Genomic DNA, 26,917 nt, shown 5'->3' with positions numbered 1-26,917 from the left:
AAGGTGAAATGGATGCAGCGGTGGTCGGTCCAGTGGAGGTCTGTGGTGTTGTCGAAGGCAATGTGGGAGCCTGTGGAGAAGACGGGATCCAGCGTGTGGCCGGCGGCGTGGGTGGGTGCGGTGACGAGTTGTCTGAGGCCGAGGTTGGCGAGGTTGTCGATCAGGGTGGCAGAGTTGGGGTCGTTGTTGTTCTTGAGGTGGAAGTTCAGGCCCCCGAGGAGGATGTAGTCCGTGGAGGCGAGTGTGTGGGTGCTGGCGAGGTCGGCGATTGAGTCGCTGAACTGAGCCCGGTGTCCGGGGGGTCTGTAGATGAGTGTTCCTCTGAGGGTGGTGTTGGGGTTGGTGTGGATCCGGAAGTGCAGGTGTTCGGCGGTGTTGAGGGTGTCGTCTGCGTGGGTGGCGACCTTGAGGGTGGACTTGTGGACGATGGCTATTCCTCCTTCGATTCCATTGGCGCGATCCCTGCGGGTGATCTTGTAGCCGTCTGGGATGGCTTTTCGGGCGTCGAGGAGTCGTTCCACCAGGTCTCGGTCAGGAAGGCCACGTCTGGGGCGGAGGTGTCGTGCTGATCCCAGAGCTCGACGGCATGTTTGCGTGCGGAGCGGGTGTTGAGGAGTATGCAGCGGATGTGGTTGGGTCCAGTCCTTGGAGGTTTGGTGTTTCTGTCACAGGTGAAGCTGCAGGTGTGGCAGGAGAAGGGTCCGTGGTTCCGTTTCGGGGTGGCCTGGAAGCAGGTGTGGTTTCGGCTGGCATTGAGTGCGTGGAGGGTGCTGGCGTCGTAGTGGATGGATTCTGGTGTTGTGGCATTCGCGGGGTCCAGGGGTTCTGGCGCTGGGTGCTGCCAGGCGCGGACTGGCGCAGACGGGCTTGCCTTAGGCGCACCATCGGCGCTCCCGCTGCGCGCAGCCGCTTCTCGGCCTGCATATGAGGTGGCTTGAGAGGGAGGAGCAGCTGGGAGGCGGGAGCGGGGAGGCGAGTGGGTGTGCAGGAGGAGGGGGGCCGCAGGGAAGCAGCCGCGGGAAAGGGCCGGATCGGGAGTGGTTGGGGGCCGGGGGAACTGGCGCACAGGGCAGAGGGGAGGGAAATGCCCAGGAAACAAGGAGGCAGCAGGGAGGCAGGAACCAGGCAGTCAGGTGACGAGCAGCGGCGTGGGGGCGACCTGCCTGCGAGCAGGGTCAAAGGTCACAAAAAAGCGCAGAAGGTCACAAAAAAATGGGGGGAAACGATTGGCACAGAGGCACAAAGGTCACAAGAAAGGGCAGGAAGGTCACAAAAGACGGGGGAAACGAGTGGCACAGGAGGTAGAAAGGTCCCAAGAAAGGGCAGAAAGGTCACAAAAAAATGGAGGAAACGAGTGGCACAGGAGGTAGAAAGGTCCCAAGAAAGGGCAGAAAGGTCACAAAAATCGGGGGAAAACGAGTGGCACAGAGGCAGAAAGCTCACAAGAAAGGGCAGAAAGGTCACAAAAAAACAAGGGGAAACAAGTGCCACAGAGGCAGAAAGGTCCCAATAAAAGGCAGAAAGGTCGCAGAAATGTTGGGGCAGCTAAGCAACACATGGCAAAACGGGCAGAGAGACACGGGGGCCGCGAGGGGAGCAGAAGGAAAAACCAGGCAGAGAGACACGTGGCAGCGAGGGAGAGAACGGGCACTGGCTGTGAGGAGGGGGAGCGACCTACCTGGAAGGGTATGGAAGGGCCTTCATATTGTCCTATCTAAGCGGTGATGCTGCCTCTTGGTCTATGCCCATAGTAACAAGAAATGACCTGATTGAACGACATTACCTTATGACCTTGACGAATTCAAGAAAGAATTTATTAGAATTTTTGACCATCGAAAAGCATCTCAGGCTACTGACAATGAGTTATTGGAGTTAAAACGGGGAAATCGAGATTTGGTGGCATATCTTGCTTAGTTCAACATGTCAGTAGTGGAAATCGAGTGGCCCAGAGTAAGAGAGTGGCGGTCTTCTACAGAGGTCTGAAGGATGAATTGAAGGCTGCCTTTGCTCAAGTGTCCAGTAGACCTACAGAAGTATCAGCATTACTTGATTTGGTATTGGAAATCGATTTTCATCAAAACGAAAGAAAAGGAGAAAGACAACGAGATTTTCGGCCTAGTGCACCAAGGGCTGATCGTGTCAAGGTTGAAAATACAAAAACGACGGATGGAAGTCATCAGAGTGTCGAGCCAATGCAGATAGGTTCTGTGAGGGGGGCACTGTCCAAAGAAGAGAAAGAGAAGAGAAGACAAAATAAGCACTGCCTCTATTGTGGTTCGAGTGGCCATTTTGTGAGGATCTGTCTCAAGAAAGTAAAATTATCGGTGAAGGAAAACTCGTAGCACCATCAGTAAGTGAAGTTGGACTGATGGATGCAAATTCAAATACAACTCCCAGAAATCACCAATTGGCAAATACATTGCAAACTTCCTCCCCACATTTAATTTTATCCATGACATTAGGTTTCAGAGAAAAGGAATTGAAGGATGTTGCTGTGATGATAGACTTGTGGTGACAGGAATTTTTTGCGACATAAGATTTGCTGAGAAGATTAGCTTGACAGCAATTCGGAAGGACAAGAGTGAACCAGTCTGAGCTGTGGACAGAACAAATCTGTCATCAGGTCCCATAATGAGTCACACAGAAGCAATAGACCTATCGTCTCCAGAGGAACATCATGAAATAATTCAATTTTACCTAATTGACGCTCCCCAATTCCAATTGATATTGGGCCTGCCATGGCTCACTGAGCATAACCCTATGATAGACTGGAGTATGAGATCCATAGCTATGAATTCGGAGTATTTTAAGGAGCATTGTTTCGGAAACAAAGAAGCTAATCACAAAAAGACTCCAGCAACCTTTCTTTGTAATGGAGAGTTATGTTATGTTATGTTATGTTATGTTACTAAAACTTATATCGCGCACAGCTGCCCCAGCAAAGGGGCGTCCCGACGCTTAGGACAGGCAGAAGAAACACAACACTACAGAACAACAGAGAAACCAGAGAGGACAGAATGCTAAGGTGCAGGAGGGAACAGGAAAGTTTTGATAGCCCTCCCAAAATCAAGCAAATCATCAAGAGCACGAATGTGGAATGGTAGTGAATTCCAGAGTTTAGCAGCTAAAACACGAAAAGAGCGCCCACCTGCTCTGCAGAGCTTAAACCGTGGGACAACAACCAGATGTTGGCCAAGAGACCTCAAAGATCGAGAAGGAACATAGGGGGTAAGGAGATTCTCAAGAATCTGAGGGGAAGACAGTTTGAGAATCTTAAAGGAGAGACATAAGATCCTAAAATCAATCCTTTGCACCACCGGTAACCAATGGAGTGCGCGAATAGTTCCTTTTGCAGAGCAGAACCTCGGTAGACCTACCAAGGCCCTAGCCGCAGCATTCTGTGCACGCTGTAGCCGGGCAATTTCCGCCTGATTAGCCCCTAACAAGAGTGAACTGGCGTAGTCAAGTCGGGATAAAATGGTTGCCTGAATGATCAGCTGCCTAGTAGGGGCGTCAACGAATTTTAAAACGGGCCTCAATCCACGCAAGATCCCGAAGCAGATAGCTGCCACTTTTTTTGTGTGACCACAGAAACTAAAGGCAGGGTCTAGCCAGACACCTAAGTTTTTAACCTCAGAGACCGGGATAGGAGTGACACCTAACTCCGAGGGCCACCAATTATCGCCCCAGAGGTTGCTCTGCTTACCCACGATCAGGACCTCCGTTTTCTTGGCATTAAGCTGAAGACAGTTGGCTGTCAACCAGCCTGCCACTGCCAGGAGACCATTTCGAAACCTGGGGGCAAAGAGGTCGGAATTCCCACTGAGAGCAACCGTCAGCTGCGTGTGTCGAGAGAAAACAGTATGTGTGATGCAAACCCCAGAAATGTCTCCAGAATATGCAGATTACCAGAGCGTTTTCAATGAAGTAGAAGCTGAGAAATTACCACCTCACAGAAGCTTTTATTGCAAGATTGAATTAGGGCCAGGCACCAATTTACCCTGTAGCAGAATTTATGCTTTGACAGAAAGAAAGGATCAACATTTGAAGGAATATATCCAGAAGTACTTAAAAAACTGATTTATTTGCCCATCCCAATACCCTGTGTCTTCACCTCTGTTTTTTGTCCCAAAGAAGGAAGGAGAGCTTAGGCCTTGTATAGATGACAGAGCAATCAACAGGATCATGATAAAAAAAATGATATCCACTCCCATTAATCTCAGTTCTCTTGGACCAGGTAAAAGGAGCGCAAGTTTACACTGAGCTCGTTTTGAGAGGGGCATATCACCTAATTAGAATAAAAGAAGGTGACAAGTGGAAAACTGACTTCTGGACGAAGTCTGGACTTTACAAATCAGGTGATGCCCTATGGCCTATGTAATGCGCCAGCAACTTTCCAACTTTTCACAAATTATGTTATGAAAGAGTTCATTGATTACTGTGCCATTGATGACATCCTGATATACTCAAACGCAGAGGAGGAACATGAAGAGCATGTCCGGGGAGTGCTATAAAAACTGTGTGAAAACTGCCTGTTTGTTAGATTGGAAAAATGGGCTTTCGGCGTGAAATCAGTGGAATTTTTGGGATTTGTTCTATTTCCAGAAGGTGTAACTATGGATCAAAAGAAAATTGCTACAATCACTGAATGGAAGTCTCCTGAAACTGTGAAAGAGGTCCAGAGTTTCATTGGTTTTGCCAACTTTTATCGGAGGTTTGTTCAGGATTTTTCTAAAAATTGTATTCCTCTCACCCAACTTTTGTGAAGAAAGGAATCAAATTCGAGTGGTCAGTGGATGCAGAAAAGGCCTTCTCATCCTTAAAAAAGGATTTTACCTCAGCTCCAATTTTACTCCATGCGAATCCCACTCATTTTTGTGGAAACCGACGTTGCTGACTTGACCTTGGGAGGAGTTCTATCTCAGAGACACAAGGTCACGGGACAGTTGCATCCTGTGGCTTATCAATCCTAACAGCTAACGTCATAATAAGTGAACTATACTATCACTGAGAAGGAATTGTTGACCATAAAAGTCACCTTCAAGGAATGGAGACATTACCTTATGACAGCAAGACATACGGTGACTGTGCACACTGACCATCGAAGTCTAAAATTCTTGAAATCAGCAAGAACGTTAACACCACGACAGCTGCGATGGTCTTTGTACTTCGCCGATTTTTACTTTGTTATAACTTATCGGCCAGGTGCAAGAAATGGAAAAGCAGATTCATTGTCCAGATTGGGTACAGACAACTTGCCAAAGATAATTGGAAACCAGAATCTCTTTCCAGAGAAAAGTTTAAGGGAGATATCTTGCAAGGAGCAATGGAAAAAAGTGTTCAAGGGATTTGACACAAATGTTAGTGTGTGTAGACGGCTTTACCAAAATGGCCCATTTTATTCCTCTAAAAGGGATCCCCTCTGCTAAAAAGTTTGCTCTAGTCTTTAGTCCAAACATAGTGAAGGCACATGGTATTCCTAAAATGTTAGTCTCAGACCCGAGAAACATAATTTCTGTCACATTTTTGGAAGCCCTTTACTGCAGAATTGAATATAAACACTAAATATTCTACTAGTTATCATCCTGGGACTGATGGGCAGACTGAAAGAACAAATCAAGAACTAGAACAATACCTGAGACTATTTCTGTTGGCTGTAGAAGGAGATTGGATAGAGTTCTAATGGGCAGCTGAGTTTGCTCACAATAATGCAAAAATTGTATCCACAGGTTACACTCCCTTCTACATGAACTTTGGTGAACATCCACATTTCTCAATGACCTTTCAAGAAGTAACAGTCCCAGCCATTCAGAACTTAGTACAACATATGACTTCCATACATCATTCTGCAGGTAAGAACTTAACAAAAGCCAAAGAAACCGACAAGTCCTACGCAGATAGAAAAAGACAGAAGGAACCATATTTTGAAGTAGGGGATCGAGTTTGGCTTAACTCTAAGAATGTGAGATTGAAAGGAAAAAGAAAATTTCAGCCAAGATGTGTGGGTCCTTATCTAATAGCAAAAGAGATAAACTCAGTGACCTTTAGGTTAAAGCTACCCAAACACATGAAAATAAATCCAGTGTTCCATGTCTCCTTGCTAAAAAAGGTTTCAAAAGGGTTAAGGATGTCATTACCACCTAAGCCCGTACAAATAGAAGCGGGAACTGAATTTGAGGTTAAACAAATACTAGATTCAAAGATCAATAAAGGAAAAATCTATTACTTAGTGGACTGGAAAGTATATGGTCCAGAAGAAAGGTCTTGGGATTATATTCAAATGTCCTTGCCTTTTGTTTGATCAAGGCTTTTCACATGAAATATCCAAGCAAACCCCCGCCGGGGGGCCCATCCTTGAGATGGGGTACTGTTAGAACCTCACAAACATTAGGCAAAAGAAGAAGAATTTCAGTATTTTCCTCTAAGGGTAGGCTTATAAGCATCGGTAGAAAACCTAAGATGGCTGCCAGAAAACTATGAGTACCTGGACATTATAGTGTTGCTGCCTTGAGGTTAGGTCTGGAATGTCAAGTGCACAATGCCTCAAATCGGCGCACTTCACCCAGGAATTGATTCAGGTTAGAAGTGAATTTTTATGTTATGTTATGTATTAGCTTTTATTTAGCGCACATTTCACCCGAAGGTCTCAAAGCACTAGCCTAATTCAGAGAACGAAACGGAAGAGAAAGGGGGGACAAACTGGAAAAGAGATGGTCTTAAAACAGCCAGGTTTTGAGAGATTTGCGGAACTTTCTGTGGTTGGTCTCTGTACGAAGATAAGGAGGGAGTGAGTTCTACAGAGTGGGAGCAAGGCAGGAATTAAGAGGCGTTTATAGGCAGATCGGAGGGTTCTGGAGGGCTGATACCTTTTCAGTTTGTTAGCAAGATAATAGGGGCCATGTCCACTGAGAGTTTTTTGCACTAGACAGTTAAACTTGAATGTGATACGTTTTCTGATTGGGAGCCACTGAAGGGCTTTCAAACTTGGTGCCGAGGGGGAGCGAGGTGGTAGATTTAGTGCTAAACTGGCCGCCGTGTTTTGAAGGACGTGGAGTTTTGTTAGGTACTCTTCGTTTATGGAAGCCAAAGGGGTATAACCATATTCCAGACGTCTGATGATTAGTCCTTGCACCAGTGGCATGCGAGGTGACAGTGGAACCCATTTAAAGATCTTGCGGAGGCTGCGCATAAATCCGTAACAGTTGCAAGCTACATGATTGACATGATCCGACATGGAAAGTTGATTGTCAATCAGCACTCTTAGGTTGCGGACTGCATCCTTAGGTGAGGGACATATGCCTAGATTTGGGGGCTACCAATCGCTTGACTACAGGGTTTGTGCATTGCTGAACAGAATAATTTTAGTTTTGCTGGTGTTGAGTTGCAAGTGATTGTTTTAACATGCAGCAGTGTATGTCAGACATACACTGCCTGAATCGGTGCTTGGTATCAGTTGGGTCTGGTCCAAGAGTGATTAGCAGCTGAGTGTCGTCAGCGTACGACACTGTGTCAAAGCCGTGGATTTTAATCACGTTAGCTAGGGGTGACACATACAGGTTGAAGAGTGTAGGGCTCAAGATAGAGCCCAAGGGACACCCTTGTCTACGAGTTGGCTGCTGGAGGTGAAGGTGCCCATTTGAACTTTAGAAGTACGATCTGTCAGGTAGCTCCTGAACCAGTTCAGTGTGGTGCTCCCTTCACTTATCACCTGCTGACAGTTCAAGAGAGTGCGGTGGGAGAGGGTGTCGGAGGCAGCCAAGAGGTTGAAAAGGACCAGGATGGCAGATTGTCCGGCGTCGAAGGAGAGTCTAATGTTGTCTACTATTTCCAGCAGGGCGGTTTCGGTGCTATGAGAAGCCCGAAACCCAGATTGAGAGGAATCCAGCAAAATATTGCTCTCCAGGTGATTGGTGAGTTGTTTGTTGTCTAATGACTCTAAGACCTTCCCGAAACAAAGAAGAAGGGAGATTGGCCGATAGTTATTAGACTTCTTGGGGTCTAGAGTTGGTTTCTTTAATATGGGTCTCACCATGGCCTCTTTCCATCTAGTAGGAATGATTTATTGAAAATAGTGATAGGTTGAGGAGCTTAGTTATGCCAGGAAGGATGGCTGGTCCAATTTCGGACAGAATATGAGAGGAGACTGGGTCAGTAGCGGAGCCAGATTTCCCCCTACTGAGTGCAGTTGAGACATCCTCGCAGGAGAATTCAATGAATTCATTGCGAGGGGTGGAAAATGGGGGGTTATTGTTGGCAGATCCCTGATGTTGTGGTTCGCTAGCTGTGTGGGGGGAAAAGGCTGTGAACGTTGTTGATTTTGTCCACAAAGAAAGATAATAGAGTATCTACCCACTCTTGTGTTGTAATCTGTGTTGTCTGACTGGAAATTGGGTTGATTTATTCGTTTAGTATTTTATATAATTATTTGTGGGAGTTAGAGGCTTTATTTATTCTGTCCCCCAAGTAGGTTTTTTTGCCTTTGCAATATGGTCAAGATAGCGCCTATGTGTGGATTTGTAGAGCTGTCTATCAACAGCACTTTTTGAGTGCCTCCACTTACGTTCAGCCTTCCTAAGCCAAGTTGTCTGCTTTTAAGTCCATGGTGAACCAGGGTGATAATTTATTGGGACATTTGAATTTTTTTTCGGGGGCAAATCTGTCTAAAGTCCAACTGATTGCTGCCTCGAAGGACTCGGCTACCGTATTAAGATTGTCAGATTCTGATGATAGATTGCGAAATTAAGTCAGGGTAGTGGCGTTGATATGCTCAACGTTTTAGTTTTGTTGTGCTATTAATAGGCTTTCAGCATTCTCTGTGTAAAAACTCTGTTTAGTCAGCTGTTCCGAGAAGAGAGTTTCCAGTCAAAGTTAATTGTAGGATATGTTCCGAAGGAGGTGACCTGAAGCTGAACTCTCTCAGCTGAGTCATTAATCTTTTCTCAGCCTGCTCCGTGTAGAGTGGCTTTTCTGTAGCGTCTCTGTAGTTTTGTTAATTAAATCTGAGACCGGCAGCTGAACTAGTTCAATGTAAAAAAATAAAAAAGCTCTATCTGTTCCATAAAGTGTTGCGTTTAAAATAAAGCTCCAGTGGAAATGTTAATTCTATTTTCCCCTCCAACTTGAATAAGAGAAAGGCATTTCCTGAGTAGAATTAATGTTCGGTTTTCTTTAAAGAAGAGTATCCAGACAAATATTGAGTTTATTCATTTGATATCTCTGGTATTTGTTGAACAAGTAATAAAAGATCAAGAAAGAATATTCGGCACTTACCTGAAGAGGAGATTAGCCATCTTCCAGACTCTGAAGCGAAGATACGCAAGTACCCTATAAGGGAAATAACAAGATTAAATGTTTATTTAAGACTTAATGCAAGGAACAATTAATATAATAGTATAATAGAAAGTAATTCAAGAAAGAAAACGCTAATAAAAAATGAAGAAAAAAATATAAGAGAAATGAAGAAAGGCAAACATTCATTTCAAAAAAGGGTTCACCCTTGAAGAGAAAACCTGTAAAGGCAACAACTGAGGTGTAGTCAGGAGGGAATCCTATCCGAAGTTGCAGTCTCTTCTCTCTCTCTCTCTCATTCCCTTTTCCCCACTTGGGGCCTGTCGGACAGTTGGTAGTAAACAGCTGTCGGAGGGGGGGGGGGGGTCTAAGGGGGGTGTTGGGACCAACGTCAGCCGCTCCAGTGTGAAGTATTGTGAGAGCGCTAAAGTGATCAGATGGGTAATCTCGTTGTTCCTGTCTCAGTCAACAATCAGATTGAGAACACCTCTCGTGTCCTTTAGATAGGATGACATTTTCTTCATGAGAGGTTGAAGGCAATGATCGCAGAATTTGCTCAGTGGTCCCAAGAGAGATCCTATGCCTAAAACAATGGGTAGACCCGGAGGCGGGAGGATGCCCTTATGAATTTTGGGTAAGATGTAGAAGTAAGGAACCTTGGATCCATATTAATCAGGAAACCCGCTTCGTTTGAAGATATGATTTGGCCGAATTCACAAGGCACTTTATCCTGGTCGAAATAGTGTAGTGTCAGTAGGGTCAGTAGCAAAGGTGTCTGTAGTATCTATCTTCAGACAGTTTGCATCGGCATTCATTATTATAGTCTGTTGTCTGGAGAATCACAATGGCACCCCCTTTATCGGTTGGTTTAATAATGATGGAAACATCATCATCCAATTCCCTGATGGCTAGTGTGCTAGTGTGCATCTCTCGGTCTCCAGACATGGGGCATGCCACTCATGCGGCAGGCTCCATAGGTTATGTGTAGTGTTCCACCTTGATATAAACCTAGCTTGGCCAGGGTGTATAAGCTGGGACGGGTATGGCATTAGCCGGGCCGCTAGTATTCCACTTAATATTTTTGCACCTAAATTTAGGAGGGAAATCGGCCTACAGGAGTTTGGCAATAAAGGGTTCTTACCCGGTTTTATAATCATAGTCACCACCGCCTCCTGCAAAGTCGCAGGTAGGGACCCATATTTTAGTGCCTCATTGTATACTTCCAATAGGCGGTCAGTCAGCAGTGGGGCAAACCTCTGGTAGAATTCCGCCGAAGTCCGGCGCTAACAGGGAATTTCTCCAGTTGAAGTGTTCCAATAGCTGCCAGTATTTCTGTTTCGACAATTGGCACCCCGAGGGCGTCAGCTTCCTCCTGCTCTAATCTGGGTAGGTCTGAGGTATCCAAAGAGTTCTGTAATGCTTGTTTGGGTGGGGAGAGATTATTTTTTCATACCTCTGCTAAGTGCCTGGCTAGTTCTCCTAGAATCGCTCTCTGTGTGCACACTGTGTCTCCGTCTTAATTTTTTTATTGGATTGTGGGCATAGCAAGGAGGGCACTCGTCTGTTCCCCTTCCATATGGAGTTGTTGTCTGTAGGCTGTGTATGTACATTTTTCTAACCTACGCCATGATTCTAATAGTTCCTCCCGGGATGTGGTTCATTTAGCCACATGTTGGGGCGTGATGTGGACTGTCTCCTCCAGCTTCTTCAGCTGTCGTTCTTGAGTTTGTATACCCTTTTATAATTGGTGTTGTACCCCGTATGTTGTCCTCATGCACACCCCCTGTATGACCACCTTCATAGCTTCCCGCTCTGTTGATCTATTAGATGTTGTTTCCCAGTTATCCTCAAACTAGCGTTTTATGACCACGGAAATGACTGCAGCAGATTTATTTTTATTTTTATTTAAGTGATTTGTAGAGCGTGTAGCACCCCAAGGGCTCCCAGCGCTAAGAAACTGATGCTAAGCGAAGGCTAGAGGTAGGTTAGTGATACTGATTGAACAGGGTAGGTCAGTGAGCGCCTCAGCCCGGAGGCGCCATAATGGTATCGCCGGATGGCCCTCACCACTTTTCAAGGTCAGCAGGAATGGCAAATGATCTAACAGATACCGGGGCAGATAAGACACTCCATCCACTGCAGCAGATAGTTTGGGTATAAGACAACAGTGAACAATACGGCTAAACGTGTTAGTCGCTGGGGTTTGACAACTCTTCTCTTTGTAATGGGTTGCAAACCCTCCATTCATCTTGGAGATGCATGCCCTGTATTATAGTCATCAACTATCCTAGCATTCGAGGTTTTGTGTTATTTCTAGGGGGTTCCCTATCCAGTGCTGCATCAAAAATACAGTTAAAATCCCCAGTGAGGATAACCTCTGCATCAATGTACGGTGTTGGTGGGTTTATGAGCGCTGGGAAGAAATCGGGCAATAGACATTTATAATTCATAATTTCCTTCCCTCCCATTTCCAGTGTAAGATGACGTATCTCCCTTCTGGGTCTAGAACGTGGTTTAGATGCCAAAATGGGGTCCCTGGTGACACTCACATAAGTACCCTCCATGCAAAACCAGAATACAAAGTGGCAAAGAGCTGTACCCTTCATAAAGAATTGTTAAAACGCTGACGCTAGCCGGTTTGCTGCTCCTGCACTTTGTAACGCTGCTCTGGCACTTTGCTTTTTTAATTGTTGAATTAAATCGTTCTTAAGATATGTTTAAATCTGAATTGTTGAATCTTTTAACTGCTGCCTAAATTAGCGATCCACTCAATCCCTATTCTGCTTCTTGTCCGCTCATTCTTCGCATTGCCTGCACATAAAAATTGGAACTATACAACTCACCATTTGGGTGAGCCCCCCCACGTCCTCTCTGCTCCCAACCGCCATTTTGGGTGAGGGACCAGGGACTCCTGCACGCTTCCAAGATGCCATCTTGGTTAGCGCACTAGTGTTGCTGGGATTACTGACCAACTCTATTTAAAGATCAGGACTGCAAGCGCACAGCGCGCGCGCAGCGGGCACACCCGTCCGCGCCCCGACGGGCCCAGGGGCCAGACCCCGTGCCCAACATTATATTTACTCAGCTGATACACTGCTGGCATTAAAACAGGCGTCGAGGTGTTAGAGGGCACTGCGCGAGTCAGGTTATGTGAGGAGTCACTACTGAGGGGAGCGAAAGGATCCACATGGACTCAGAAACATCCCCATATGAATACAATTCATGGCCTGAAAGTAGCAGTGCTCAATACACGCTGACCGCAAAAACACCACCTTGAAGTGTTTTCTCTCCTCTTTGAAGGGGATATTGACATCCTCGCACTTACAGAAACCTGGTTGGGGGATACTTCGACCCCAGATATTCTGGCAGCATTACCTGTAGAATTTAATGCACTATGGTATAACCGACCTGGGGATTCCAGAGGGGGGAGAGTTGCGGTCTTATTTAAAAAGACTCTCATGGTGACCCAAATTGTAGCAGAAAATTGTGATAGTGCAGAGCTTCTGGGAATAAAAATCTCCCTGAAATGGTCCTGTATTGTGATGATAGTAGTGTATCGCCCACCTAAAGGCTTTCCAGATTTTAATGATGCTTTTCTGGAGCTCCTTACAGATCTTGAATCAAGATATAAACATCTCCTGGTGGCAGGGGATTTTAATTATCACTGGGATAAATCACCCATAGACCCTGTAGACGCAGGGTTCGAAACTAATCTATCCTCTCTGGATTTGCTATAACTGGTAACAGGCCCTACTAATGTTAAGGGCCACACTCTTGACCTGATCTGGTCTTCGATTCCTCGGGCAGAGATAACCGACATCAGTCCTTGCGCTTGGTCGGACCATTCCTTGATTAAATGCTGGGTCCCATGTGACTGCTCACCTCTACTGTCAGATCCTTTATGGAAGAAGGTTAGTTCCTGGAAGAGAGTGGAGGCTGAATCTTTAGTCTCAATGCTTCTCTCTATTTCTTCTCCAACTATGATTGAGGGTAACCTAGACCATAAAAGTGCAGCATTAATGTCTTGGCTTCAGGTTGCAACTAATACACTAGCCCCTGAATGGATAGAGAGGGCTAGATTGAAAGGGAAAGGAGCTCCTTGGTTTAATGACACTCTGAGAGCGAAAAAACAAGCTCTGCGTCAAGCAGAGAGGAGGTGGAGACTAAATTACAACCTAGCAGAGGCGGTCATCTACAAGGCTCTCCTGTTCAAATACAAGGTTGATATTCTATTTAGGAAGGCAGCCTTCTATGAAGAGAGAATTGGCCGAGCTGGAAACAAGCAAAAAGAGATTTTCTCCATCTTGAAGGAACTCACGCAGATGGAAGGCAAAGCTCCAATAAACGATCGCCCGGACTGCGACACCTTCCAGAAGTTTTTCTTCAGAAAGTCCAGGATATCATCATGGACATTACTAAAACCCCGGCTGATTCTAGTGTACTAAATCTACCTAGATCCATTTCCCTAGACCTGAGCAGGAATCTGAACAGCATTCCACGCTTCGATGAAGTGAGTCTGGCAGCAATAGCTCACCAGATCAAATCAGGTTCCAGAATGGACCCTTGTCCCCCGAGAATATTTCAAATGGCCTTGCCAGGCTTGGAAAAGCAGCTGTTGGATCTACTAAATGAGTCATTAGATTCAGGGTACCTGCCAGTGAATCTGAAGGAAGCTAGGGTTATCCCCCTCCTGAAAAAAGTAGGGGCGGATACAAAAGCCTTAAAAAACTACAGGCCTATCTCCCAACTCCCTTTCCTGGAAAAGATCCTGGAAAGCGGTACAAAAGGGGGTGGACACTCTGGACGGCTATTTGGAGGAACATGGACTTCTCCATCCCAGACAGGCAGGCTTTAGATCACAGCACAGCACTGAACTGGTGATGGCCTCTGTTGTTGACGATCTGAGAATCAGGGCCGACAATAAACAGCCTTGCGCCCTGATTCTCTTAGATCTGTCAGCAGCATTCAACACGGTCAGCCATGTCATCTTGCTGAACCGGGTATCGAAACTAGGAATAATGGGGCAAGCATTTAACTGGCTTCAATCCTTTTTAACTGGCCGCACTCAGAGAGTGCCAATGGGAGATCATCTTTCCGTCGCCAGCTCTGTGACCTGCGGCGTACCCCAGGGATCGGCACTGTCCCCTCTCCTATTTATTATTTACCTGCAACCTTTGGTGGAAGAACTAACGCATAGAAACTGTCAAGTTTTTAACTATGCGGATGATACTCAATTGTTGGTCCAACTTGATAACACCAGTCAGGCGTATGACTCAGTAAAGAATCTTCTTAGATTTTCGGTTAACTGGATGGCAAATAATGTCCTGAAAGTTAATCCGGACAAAACTGAGGTGCTCATCATCACATCACAAGACAGCCCCTGGTGTGAGCTTTTCTGGCCCCCCGATTAAGGGGAGGTACCTACTCCGGGGAAAGTAGTAAAAAGTTTAGGACTAAAAATTGATGCAGATTTGTCCATGGCCCCCCAAGTCTCTGCGGTGGTGGGCTCCTGTATAGGCCTACTTAGGCAACTTCGGAAACTTGTTCCTATTCTCTCTGTTCCGACACTGCAATCCATTGTGTCCGCCACAGTAATCTTGCGGCTGGACTATGGAAATGCTCTTTATTTGGGCCTCCCTCGGAAGCTCCTTAGGAAATTACAGGTGGTTCAGAATGATGCGGCCAGGCTAATTTTCTCCCTGCCGAGGAGAACACTAGCGACGCCCCTTCTACAGAAATTGCACTGGCTGCCTATCGAACATCGAGTGCAATTCAAGTGTCTCTGTATAGCCCATAAAGCCATTTATGGAGAGGCCCCCAAATATATTAAAGACCGTCTGAGTAAGTACATCCCGGGCAGAGCCTTGTGCTCCTCCAAAGCCTGTAAACTAACCCCACTGAGATTTAATCTTAAATCAAAGGGTGGTAGAGCTGTGTCGGTCCTCCTTCCTCAAATCTGGAATGAGTTACCTGCAACCTTACAAGGGGAACCAGTGCTTTTGCCCTTTAGAAAGGCGTTAAAGACCCACCTGTTCAAAAAGACAACATCTCTACTTTACAATCGACAGTGTGGTCGCGGGGGGTCTGCCGGTGGCTGTTTGTTGTGTTTCTTTTTATTTAAAAGCGCTTAGAGACCAGTGGTGATTTGCGCTATAAAAAACTATAGTAACATAACATAACTGGAAGGCATGTATCCAACGTCTTTTTTCTAAACCTGCTAATCCTCATACATTCCAAGTAATGATATTCATTATTTGTGTGGCCATTTGTCAAACATCTTCCACCGCACTCTACCCCCGCCCTCCTTGAGAATGCAAATTTCCTCACTCCAGTCCCTCTGGGTTTGATTTTGAGACCGGGGTCTTAGGCACAACAATGATAACTTCTCCCAACATTTTATAACGTAACCAACTAAACATTCCCTTCCTACCGCCTCCCCCTGGGCTGTAGTGCGAGTCCTAGTTCCGTTTTTGTAACCAAAACATTAACCAGCACATTCTGCCCCATTTCCCACCCCCCGACCAAACATTTTCATCTTGAATCCTCATCATTGGTTTTTGAGTGCTATGCTCATCACATATGACTAACTTAGGTTCCCCTGTCTATGTCTCTGGAAGTTCGCTTTGTTGTCCATTGTTCCTGTGTCCCTTCCCCGGTTGCCAATATTCTGGTGGATCCCGTGGATGGTCCTCGCGTCGCCCTTAGTGTCCAGCCATTCACTCACTTCATTTGCAGAGAAAAAGAACATTGTGCGCCCTGCACTCTCCACTCGCAGCTTTGCTGGAAACATTAGACTGTTTTTAAGTTCAACTCATGGAGCCTACGCTTGACCATTATAAATGTTTTCTTTGATTCTGGACGCGTTGGGTATAATCTGGGTATATTGAGATGGGATGACCCTCGTACAGCATCTGCCCTCTAGTGTGAGTGGCTTGCAGGATCGCGTTGCGGTCTTTATAGTTGAATAACCTGGCGATAATAGCCCGAGGAGGTGCGCCCGGTTGGGCGGGGAGGGGGCAATTCCCTATGTGCTCTTTCCACATTTAAAAACTTGGATAGTCTCTTTGGGGCTAACTCCTTGACTATCCAGTCTTCCAAGAAAAGTTCCGTAAAGGGGCCCTTTGCCTTTTCTGGAAAATCTATAAATCGCAGGTTATTCCATTGCGAATGCCCTTTGGAGTCCTCCGCCTTCTCATCCAGCTGTATTACTTTGTTTTTTAGATCAACTACAGTGGCACTGAGGTTCCGTATTTCCTTCTGTAATGCATCCACGTTATTCTCTTTGGTGGTTACTCTGTCCACCACCTTCCGCAGGTCACATCGCAAAAAGTTCACATCGATGGCTACTGCATCGATTCTATGGACCATGTCATCACTTGTCGATTGGATCACTTGCATCACATCTGCCAGCATTGGCGAGTTTTCATTACCCCGGTCTTTAGGGCCCTCACACCTGTTTATACCCTTCTCTGTGGCCTCTGGCCCTTGGGGCAGTGGTTGAGCATAGTTGGATATTTTATTCGTTTGCGATTTGGGCACTTTGTCTTTCACCATTGTGTTGGATTATGCCTTCCAAAATAGTGAGTCTTTACATTTTAGTTTTTTGTTGCTGTTTCCCTACTTTTGCTCATAGGGACTTCCCGGTGTCTCACCTGAGTTCTTATTGTCCACATTCCAGCCCCAAGCTCTAAAAGGTCTGTCTGGACCGTCTCCTGGAGTCTTCTGTCGTGTTTACCGGTCTTCCACCGGCTCCTCTGACTGAGTTGAACCATTTCTCTAGGTGTTTTAACTATTAAGATTATCCCTCCCCCACCCCCTTTCTTTTTTACAATCCTCGGTTTTTCCTTGCCTTCAAACCAGCCTCCCCACTCATACCATTATAAGGAATACTGATATGAAGAACCAGGCTACATTTTACATTATCTATTATTCAATCTAATACTTTTGTTTAAAAGAGTGCATTCTACTCTTTAAATTTCCCTTTTACGTATGCAGAGTCTCCTGGAGTATTTTCACTTGAATCACACCAATGTGCAGTGCACACCTATATTTTGTCAAAGAAATAACCTTATTCTCAAGACCATGTAATCCCCAATGGAATATTAATTACTTAATTGTTTCATCCTTTTTGCTCTTTTCTTTAGTTGTATTGAATGTAATTACATAATGCCACAGCTTCGAAAACACCCCAGAGCTATGATCCACAATGGGTGAAACACGTGTAATCAGAATAAGAAAAAAAAGAAAGACAAGAAAAGAAAGGAGTTAATCTGATTCCGACTATTAATATTCTTTACCCTATTAGTGATCATTTTGAATCTACAAACTTTGTGATATATTTTATGGAATGTACTGACTTTTCCTGCATCATTCGTTAATAAAGGACTGTATAATGTATGTTTAACTTCATCCAACCTTTATAATAATGGCAGAAAACAGTTGATAAGCATAGACAGCATAGACAGCATAGACAGAGTGTCATTGCCTTCATTGCTGTTTATTTAATTCTGCAGGCAAGGTTTGTGGTATTAACATCATTCACACTAAGAAAATGATCCCAAATGAAAATCCTCACACAGAAGAAATAATAAAAGAATTGGTAAGTGTCATTCATTCAGTGTTCCCAAAATTGATTCTAATCATTATTAAGTGTTAATCAAAAGACTTCACTGTTAAGCGTAATTTTAGAATTCTGTCATGCAATTTTCATTCTCCTTTAAAGATTTAAAAAAAAGATAAAATTGAAAGATTAGAAATGTAGCCTGGAGCATTGATAAGCAACTCATATAAAGACTGGTAGGCAGCACCTCTGTTTCTTTCCTTTTGACCACAGGCTAACTTTTTAATTGAGATATAGTAAAGCATTTTCTTCAAACTGAAAAGCTGATACACTTGAAATTAAAACATGTGCTTATTTTGCCTGGTTTCCACACTGCAGTGGCAATTTAGGCCATGGTAGGGCTGTTTTTCCCCACTATGCAAATGCCAACTAAGCCTAGGGAACAAGGGGACATAGCTGTTTAATGCTCACTGAGCATAAATAGGTGGTGTAGTAATGTTTCTGGGGAAATGATACAGATTAACTGAATGCTGATGTGCTTGATCTTGAACTGTGAATGTTTTTCCTCAGGGAACTGGGAGTGACTGGCACACAGGGCTAGATGCCTAAAGCAGTAGGTCTACAAGTGTTGAGGGTTATTTTTTTTTTATAACCACATTTTATTATTTTAGTTAACACATGTTAAGCAACAACTGTGCATTGCACCACACAGCTTTCATGGACTGGGTCCTCCCAAAACAGAGTTCTGCTAGCAGGCCTATGTTTTGACATGTTTACGGATGGGAGCAGCCCCTGGCTCTGTCTATTTATGGCTTCTTCAGGCTTAGCACACTAGTTTATTGCAGCACTCCATGACAAGATGTTGGGGGCTGCCTTAGCATTCCAGTGGTGTGCTATATCTCTCTTAGCCAACTTTATTATGATGCCTACCAGGGCATAGTCCCCCCGGAAGCCACTCAGACCCTCCAGGATTCCCAATAATGCCACCCTAAGGGAGAGCTCCACGGGCCTGTCCAGGACCTCAGTATCGTCTCCATTTGCATCAGGAGAGAAATAGCTGGGGCAGTTTCCCACTTTCCAAATCTGCTTGGGCGTAAGGTAGGTTAAGATAGTTTAGCTGGGTTAGTCTGAGGCTGGCCGAAATTGGGGGACATTGGTGCTTCTATCCAGTCTGCCTCCTCCAGCTGTCCTATCCAGGATACCCACATCTGCTTAAAGGAGTAAAATGAGTTTGTGGATTTAAGGATGAGTGACATATATTTGGAAGAAACCCACTGCCTTTGGGAGCCCTGAAGGAGTTTAGCCTCTAGGGGATTATATTCAGTTGGATCTATAATGCCCTATTTTTACAGCAGGACAGTACATGTCTCAGTTGCAGGTATTTGTGAAATTGGGTGTAGGAAAGGGTGAAGTGGGACTGGAGGTCTTGGAATGATTTCATGGAGTTACAATGCCATACGTTCCCTAGGAGGGATAGCCCAATTTTGTCCCATTTAGCAAACCCCTCCAGACATGAGACCCGGACTAGCCAGCATTCCTTTTGAAGTATAGTTTGTGGTGTGGGTCTCCTATCCCAGCCTGTCTTCCGCAGTGCAGCATGCCACACCTAGACCACCACTCTTGTGGGCTTTGGGAGTTGATGGGTGAGAGTGCTCCTGTACAAGACATGTAGGACGTTATCTATTCTAATCTGATATATTTCCAATCAATGTGTCTGGTCTCCCCAGCCTCTGTTGAGCCAATCATTAACTACTAGAAGCTGGGAAACCCAATAATAAAGGCAAATGTCTTTCATCCCCATGCCACCATGGTAGGTCAGTTAACAGCACTTGTTGAGAGATATGCAGGAGGAATAGGAGGGTGTCCAGTCTATAGGAAGGTTCGAATCAGGGTAGGGATGGTCCGGAATCAGGATACAGGGATCCCCAGTGGGAAGCTTTGTAGGGTGTAGAGGAAGTGAGGTAGGATCATCATCGTGAACAAAGCTACCTTGCTCAGAATATTTAGTGGGAGCTGTGCCCAGGTATGGAAGTCCGGTTTTATGTGAGCCAATACTGGAGGCAAGTTGAGGGACCAGGTCAACTTGTTCATCACCGAAATATGAATGCCTAAGTATTGGAAGCTGAGCCTTTGGGTGGTTTATTGTCGATTGCTACTCTATGACTTCCAGGCCCCCAGTAAGAGGAACTAGAAGAGAGTAAGCCCAGGTGATGTGGAGGCCTGATGCCTTTTCATAAAGAGATAGTATCCCCCAGTATTCCGGTCCCCAAATCTTATGAATTGCGAATGTAGAGTAGTACATCATCAGCATACAGTGAGACCCGATCCTCCATGCCCTCTCCCCAGTGCCAACCCTCATGCAGTTGTGCGTCACACCGAATGAGCCTAGCTAGGATCTAAAAGCCAAAGTGAAGAGTAGAGATGATAGGGGACCACCCTGCCTGGTGCCTCTGTGAATTGAGAAGGGTTTTGAGAGCGTCCCATTAATGTGCACATGTGCTCCCTTTGAGGAACACAGGACTCTCACGTATCATTGAAAATGTAGGCCAAAAAGAATCAGTCTATGGAATTTAATGCTTTCTCTAAATCAACAAGGAGTAGAGCGCAGGTGTCAAGAATCTCCGACTGTTGAGCGAATGCCAGGTGTAGATGTCTAATGTGATGGTGTGCACAATGTCCTGGCTTAAAGCCACATTGGTCGGGGTGAACCAGATCTGGCAGCACCCACAGGAGCCTTCGGGCAAGTGTCTTGCCAAAAAACCTTAGTCTGGCATTAATGAGAGAGATAGGTCTGTAGAACTGGAAGTGGCCAGGGGGGAGTCCTGGTTTCTGGATGATGCTTATGGGTCCCAGGTCTAATCCCTTAGGGAACTCTCCATTGGCCTAAGCCAAGCAGACAGGGTAAGTGTATCTCCTGAAATTTCTGGTAGAATTTGCGGAGGTAGCCGTCTGGGCCAGGTGTCTTGTTCATATTCATTTCAGTTACGCTTCCCTGATTTTCTCTAATCCGAGGGGGAGTCTAAGTTCTCTCTTTGGGCAGGAGATAGGGTTAACAGGGGGATGTCCGGTAATATGGGGTTGCCTTTTTGCACGTGAGGTCATGTGCGAGGAGTACATAGAGTGCAGTAATAGTCAGCAAAGGTTTTGCCTGTGGCTGCAGCTGTGTGTCTTCCTTTGCCCATGCGTTCTTGGACCTCAGGCATTACTCTGGATGTCATGTCTCTGGTGGCCAGCCAAAAGAGCAGCTTACTTGATGTGTCTCCATGTTCATAGACCCTGCGGAGGGAGGCCAGCTAGCACAGTCGAGATTCTTCCCGAGCCAGCTGGCAAAGTGAGGTTTTGTCTAGGTTTAATCGACGTTTGAGGGTGGGTGGGGGTATCGTGTATTGGGTCTCAAGTCAAAGGATGCAAAATTCTAATTCAGTTATCTGGTCCTGTTTCCCTTGCTCTTTGTGGTGGAGAAGTGATTTAGCAGAGCCCCTGATCATTGCTTTGCTGCTAGCCCCAGATGGGACTGAACCATAATTGGTGTCAAAGTATACCCTAATCTCCTTCTCTAGGTCATCTGCAGACTGGGAATCCGCTAAGTACCAGGCACTAAGCTGCCAGAGTGGCTGGCATGTGGTCCCAGGATCCCTAGATGCAGGAGGATTGATGAATGGTCAGAGATACCCCATGGGAGAATCTCCAACACAGTGGTGTGTAAAGCATCTGTCGCGAGGAGCAATAGAAGGTCAATTCGGGATACAGTCCTATGTGTTTCAGAAGTGTGGATAAATTGTTTCCCTTTCGGGTGCAACACTCCAAATATTGCAAAGTCTCAAAGAGGACATCCAAGACATTAAAGATTAAAAGGTGTTCACTCGGCTTGCTGTTGGCATTCCGGTGGAGTCTCTCTCCCAGTTTATGACTACGTTAAAGTCAGGGCCAGACTGGGAACTGAAAGCAGCCCTGGCAAACTTTTCCAGACCTGCCCCCGTCCGGCGCGTAGCGAGCGAGCACAGCGAGCAAACCCGATTGCTATTAGGGGATATTGGAAAACGCTAGACTAAAATGGTGAATTTTACAGCACATTTTTCATTACATATTCAATTGTATCAACTTTTAAAGCACAGTAAATAGTAGATGATGACCTTAAAGAGCACCAGGTTACCCACCCAGTCATATGTATCCATAGACATTCTTTAAGGGAGCACCAAAAATAGACACAAGTAGTGAATCAGAGAGAACAAAGTAAAAAGTGAGACCAGCCCCCACATGGTGTATAGCTAGCATGCGCAGTGAGCAACCACTACTAGGGGTATTTTGGGGGGTTGAACTTCTCCCCCCCAAAGAAAATCTGGGAGACAGAAAGGCCAAAACAAAGACTTTTTCAACACATTTTTCATTACATATTAGATTGTATTAACTTTTAAAGCATAGTAAATGATTACCTTATAGAGCACCAGGATACCCAGTCATAAATCACAGAAATTCCTACAGAGAATACTAAAAAATGAAATGTCGAGCACGAAACATGAATTTAAATATAACCAATTTATTCTTCATATAAAATAGCATAGACATTTAAAAACACACTTAACTTCAAACAATTGTGCAAAGGTTCAGAGTAAAAAGTGTACAAGACAATGTGCAAACATTAAATGATTTTTATATCCTGCATTTTGTAAACAGTGCTAAAATAAAGAATCTTATGTAAAGTGCAACAGTGCACAACATTATGATTGTGAGCATTTTGACATTGTAAACAGTTAACATGACCTGACTGTAGTAGCAAATCCTTAACCCGTTTACCACGGCGGCCTTCGACGGAGTGGGCGGGGCTGCGCCAGCCGTTGGTCATGCGCAGCACCAGGGAGGTAGTGCACGGAAGGGGTTAATATGATATACTGTAAAAACATAATAACGTACTTCTTCTCAAACAAGTGTTATTCACTTGCATTTTGCATTCATTTGTGTCAGAGGGTGTTTCACGGATGAGATGTGGGAGCAAGTCCCCAAGCAACCACCCATGGGTTTTGATGTAAAGCCCTACCTATTAACAAAGGTAGGCCTAGATTTAAGACAAAAGCTGACGCCTTCTTGAGGTTTTCCAAGAATGCATGTATGCTCTAAAGTACAGCATAAATACACTACAGTAAACATTTTAAAGTTTTCCTAAGCATAGGATTTTGTAGTGGATGGATATTACTTGTTGTCTCAGTGAAAAACCTATGTTAGACATAATGCTCACAGCCTTTCACTATTGTACAAAGTTGTGTGCGTGGTGCAAAGCAGGCTCAAAGAGAGCCAATGCAAGGAGGTCAACTCTGGTTATTGCACTGCATTGTTTGATATTTATAAATGGCCCTCAAAATGTTGACAGTAACATGCAAAAGTCAAATGCTTTTTTAAAAAAAATCCTCATTTGTGTCTAGCCCTTATATAATTAAGAGTATTGACGAGAGAAAGCAGCAAGAGGGCGGCGATACCCGGAGTTATTTTTATACCTGCTCCAAGGTTCTCTAGAGTAAGGACATCCGATCACTCTTTTTACAGAGGATATGTGAATTTTCGGTGTGTATCACTTACAACGCAACTTTTACGTCGTAATGCTGTTACAACGCAACTATTACAACGCAGGATCCATTACAACGCATGGCATTACAACGCATGGCATTACATCGCAGATGCTATTACAACGCATACCATTACATCGTAAGTATTGGTAAGTATATAATTTATTTTAATTTTATTTAATATTATATAAATGATTTAATTAATATTAATTATAAATAAAAATAAAAAAAATATTTATTTATGTTTTTAAATATTATAAATTAAATTTATTATTTTAAGTAATTTTTTTAATAAATATGAGTATAGGAGTATATGTATAGGTGTTTGGGGGTACAGGGTGTTTTTAGGTTTCAGGGTAGGGTTTGGGTTTTGGGGTACAGGGGTGTTTTTAGGTTTCAGGGTAGGGTTTGGTTTTTGGGGTACAGGGGTGTTTTTAGGTTTCAGGGTAGGGTTTGGGTTTTGGGGTACATGGGTGTTTTTAGGTTTCAGGGTAGGGTTTGGTTTTTGGGGTACAGGGGTGTTTTTAGGTTTCAGGGCAGGGTTTGGGTTTTGGGGTACAGGGGTGTTTTTAGGTTTCAGGGCAGGGTTTGGGTTTTGGGATACAGGGGTGTTTTTAGGTTTCAGGGCAGGGTTTGGGTTTTGGGGTACAGGGGTGTTTTTAGGTTTCAGGGCAGGGTTTGGGTTTTGGGGTACAGGGGTGTTTTTAGGTTTCAGGGCAGGGTTTGGGTTTTGGGGTACAGGGGTGTTTTTAGGTTTCAGGGCAGGGTTTGGGTTTTGGGGTACAGGGGTGTTTTTAGGTTTTAGGGCAGGGTTTGGGTTTTGGGGTACAGGGGTGTTTTTAGGTTTTAGGGCAGGGTTTGGCTTTAGGGATAATTAAATTATATTTACCATTTTAAAATTAATTGAAATATATTTAATAAATTAAATTAATTATTTTACATTAATTACATTTTTTAATTAAATTAATTAAATTAAATAATTTAATATTATTAATTTAATTTCATTTCATTATAAAAAATATGTACATTAAACTAATTACTTTTTTAAATTAAATTAAATTAATTACAATTTTTATTATATTTACATTTATTAAATAGATATTATTTTATTAAATTAAATTAATGACAATTTTTAAATGTCTTTTAATTAAATTATTTAAAATTTTTTAATTACAATAAACTAAATAACATTTAAAAAAAAAAGTCAACTTACCTATACTTACGATGTAATGCCATGCGTTGTAATAGCATCTGCGATGTAATGCCATGCATTGTAATGACATCCGTTGTAATGGATCCCGCGTTGTAAAATCTGCGTTGTAACGGAATGCGTTGTAATACAACGCGTTGTACTGACACCAATCCGAATTTTCTTCACAAATCGGGTCCTCATCCCGCCCGAACCATTGACCTCGCGTCTCTGCGTGCTCCCTCCCATTTTCTCTCCATTATTACAGGTCCTGCAGATAACTCTGCCCCAGGATTTTCAGTCCATACCATTTGAACTTTTCCTGGCCTGTGCGGCATGGGACTCCAAAAAAAACCAAAAAATAAAATAAAAAAAGACAAAGAGAAGAGTAACACAAAAAAATAGATTAAAGAAATCGACTTGTGATAAAAGTATCTTAAGAAGTTTATGCTGTTATCTTCTTTTACACCATTCATCCCAAATCTTCCAGAATTTGGTTTTCTTCATTACACGTATAGCTCTATCTAGTTTTGCGAACCTATGTATTGAATTAATCCATTCACACTCTAGTGGGGAAACAGGCAAGATCCACTTTATACATAGTTCCCTGCGCGCCAGTAAAAAGAGTACAAACATTAATATTTTGTGATTTTTAGATATCTGGATTGTAACTTCCTCATCCGGGGTCACACCAAAAATTACTTGTGATAGTAGACTCACCTTAACTTCAAACCCCACAATATTGGAGATTGTCCCACCTACTTTATTCTAAACTTTGTATTGATGGACATCGCCAAAACATATGTACGTCGTCCGCGTCTGCTTCCCCACATTTTTGGCATTTCGCATTTTTGGAGCCGATTTTTGATAGTCTTCTTGGGGTCCAATACGCTTTATGGAGAGTAAATAAATGTTTTTTTTTTTAGTGAAGCAGCCTTAACATTTTGCCATAAAAACAGCAAGAGATACTTGCCATATGGTATCCCGGTCGTAGCTCGGCAGCTCTCTCCTCCAGATCGAATCTGACCACTACTGGGAATCTTCCAGAGGCTGAATTAGCATCCAATACCATACAGCTATTTCTTTACGTCCTGTAGGAGTAGTGGCTGCCTTCTGTTCCAAAAGTTTGTTACTGTTCCCAAGGTTTTTGAGAGACTTAGCCCAACTTGCTAATTAATAATATTTACATTTGGAGACAGTCCCCCTTGTGATGTCCTGAAGTTTTTTCCAAGAAATTAATACAGACCCCTCCAACAGCTCGCCCCATCTTACTACCCCATTTGCTTGAATTGGGGCCGCTAAAGAGTCTTGGAGACAACTTGGGGTGCCTGGTGAACTCCATATAGGGGCAAGTGTACTATAGTAATGTATACGCTGTGATGTTCTTATTTGATACCAGCCTTTACATGCTGCCAATAACATTTTTAGTTTCACTTTCTTGAAGTACTTTGGATCCCCAAATTTGAACAAAAAGTACCGGGCTTGGGACTGAAAACCTAAAGTCAAAGCTTTGAATAAAGGTGTAAAAGAGATGGAATCCCCTAACAATTGCCTGAAGGTTTTTAAATGAAATGCCCTTTGATACTGCTGGAGGTCCTATGTAGCAATTCCCCCATTCTCTTTTCTTGCCCTGAGCTTCCGCATAGCTATCCGGGTTTTTTTTTTGCCCATATAAAACTTGAAAACAAACCTTGGATTTTGACTATCCATTCCTTCCTGAATTCCAAGGGTATAGAATTAAATTAAAGAGTATACTTTGGGAGAATTGCCATTTTTAGCAGATTTGATTTCCATAAGAAGGACAAAGGCAGTGAATCCCATTTTTGAAGTTGGGTCTTGACTTTAGATGTTATTTTTTCAAAGTTTACTTTCGCAATGAATTCTATCTTCTGCACTACTTCTATCCCCAAGTATCTAATACTTCGCCGAATCTGGTCGCAGGTATAATGTGTGTTCCATTGCATCACTTCTGTCTTGGATTGATTAACTGCGTATCCTGAAATCTCCCCGAAGTTTTGTAAAATGCCCCAAATGGCTTTAATTGAGTCTTGCAAATGACCCGTAAAGATCATTAAATCATCTGCATATAAACTCAATTTCTTCTTCCACCCATTACATTGGAAAGGTATAATGTCGTGGCATTGCCTCAGTTTTATGGCCAGCGGCTCAATATACATATCGAAAAGCAGAGGTGAAAGGGGGCACCCTTACCTGGTACCCCTACCAATTACAATCTGTGGTGAAAGGGAGCCATTTACCAAAACTTGCGCGACAGGTTTCTTGTAAAGTGATTTGATTGCCTGCAGAAAATGTCTACCTAAA

The 26,917-nt window shown here is 44.0% G+C and overlaps 1 protein-coding gene across 1 annotated transcript in view; it reads left to right on the top strand.

Annotated features, from left to right (window-relative positions):
- LRRC9 (leucine rich repeat containing 9) overlaps positions 1 to 26,917 on the top strand; it is a 1,011,210-nt gene that overhangs the window by 88,188 nt on the left and 896,105 nt on the right. Inside the window, exon 2 of the mRNA XM_078660357.1 lies at positions 17,802 to 17,887. Coding sequence (XP_078516483.1) covers positions 17,840 to 17,887 — 48 coding nt within the window. The 5' untranslated portion in view covers positions 17,802 to 17,839. The remainder of the gene's footprint in view (positions 1 to 17,801; positions 17,888 to 26,917) is intronic.

This window comes from Lissotriton helveticus, chromosome 9, assembly GCF_964261635.1.
Source record: "Lissotriton helveticus chromosome 9, aLisHel1.1, whole genome shotgun sequence".
In the NCBI taxonomy this organism is placed as follows: domain Eukaryota; kingdom Metazoa; phylum Chordata; class Amphibia; order Caudata; family Salamandridae; genus Lissotriton; species Lissotriton helveticus.
Note: the sequence above shows the minus strand (reverse complement) of the source record. Positions and strands in the feature narration are given on the sequence as shown.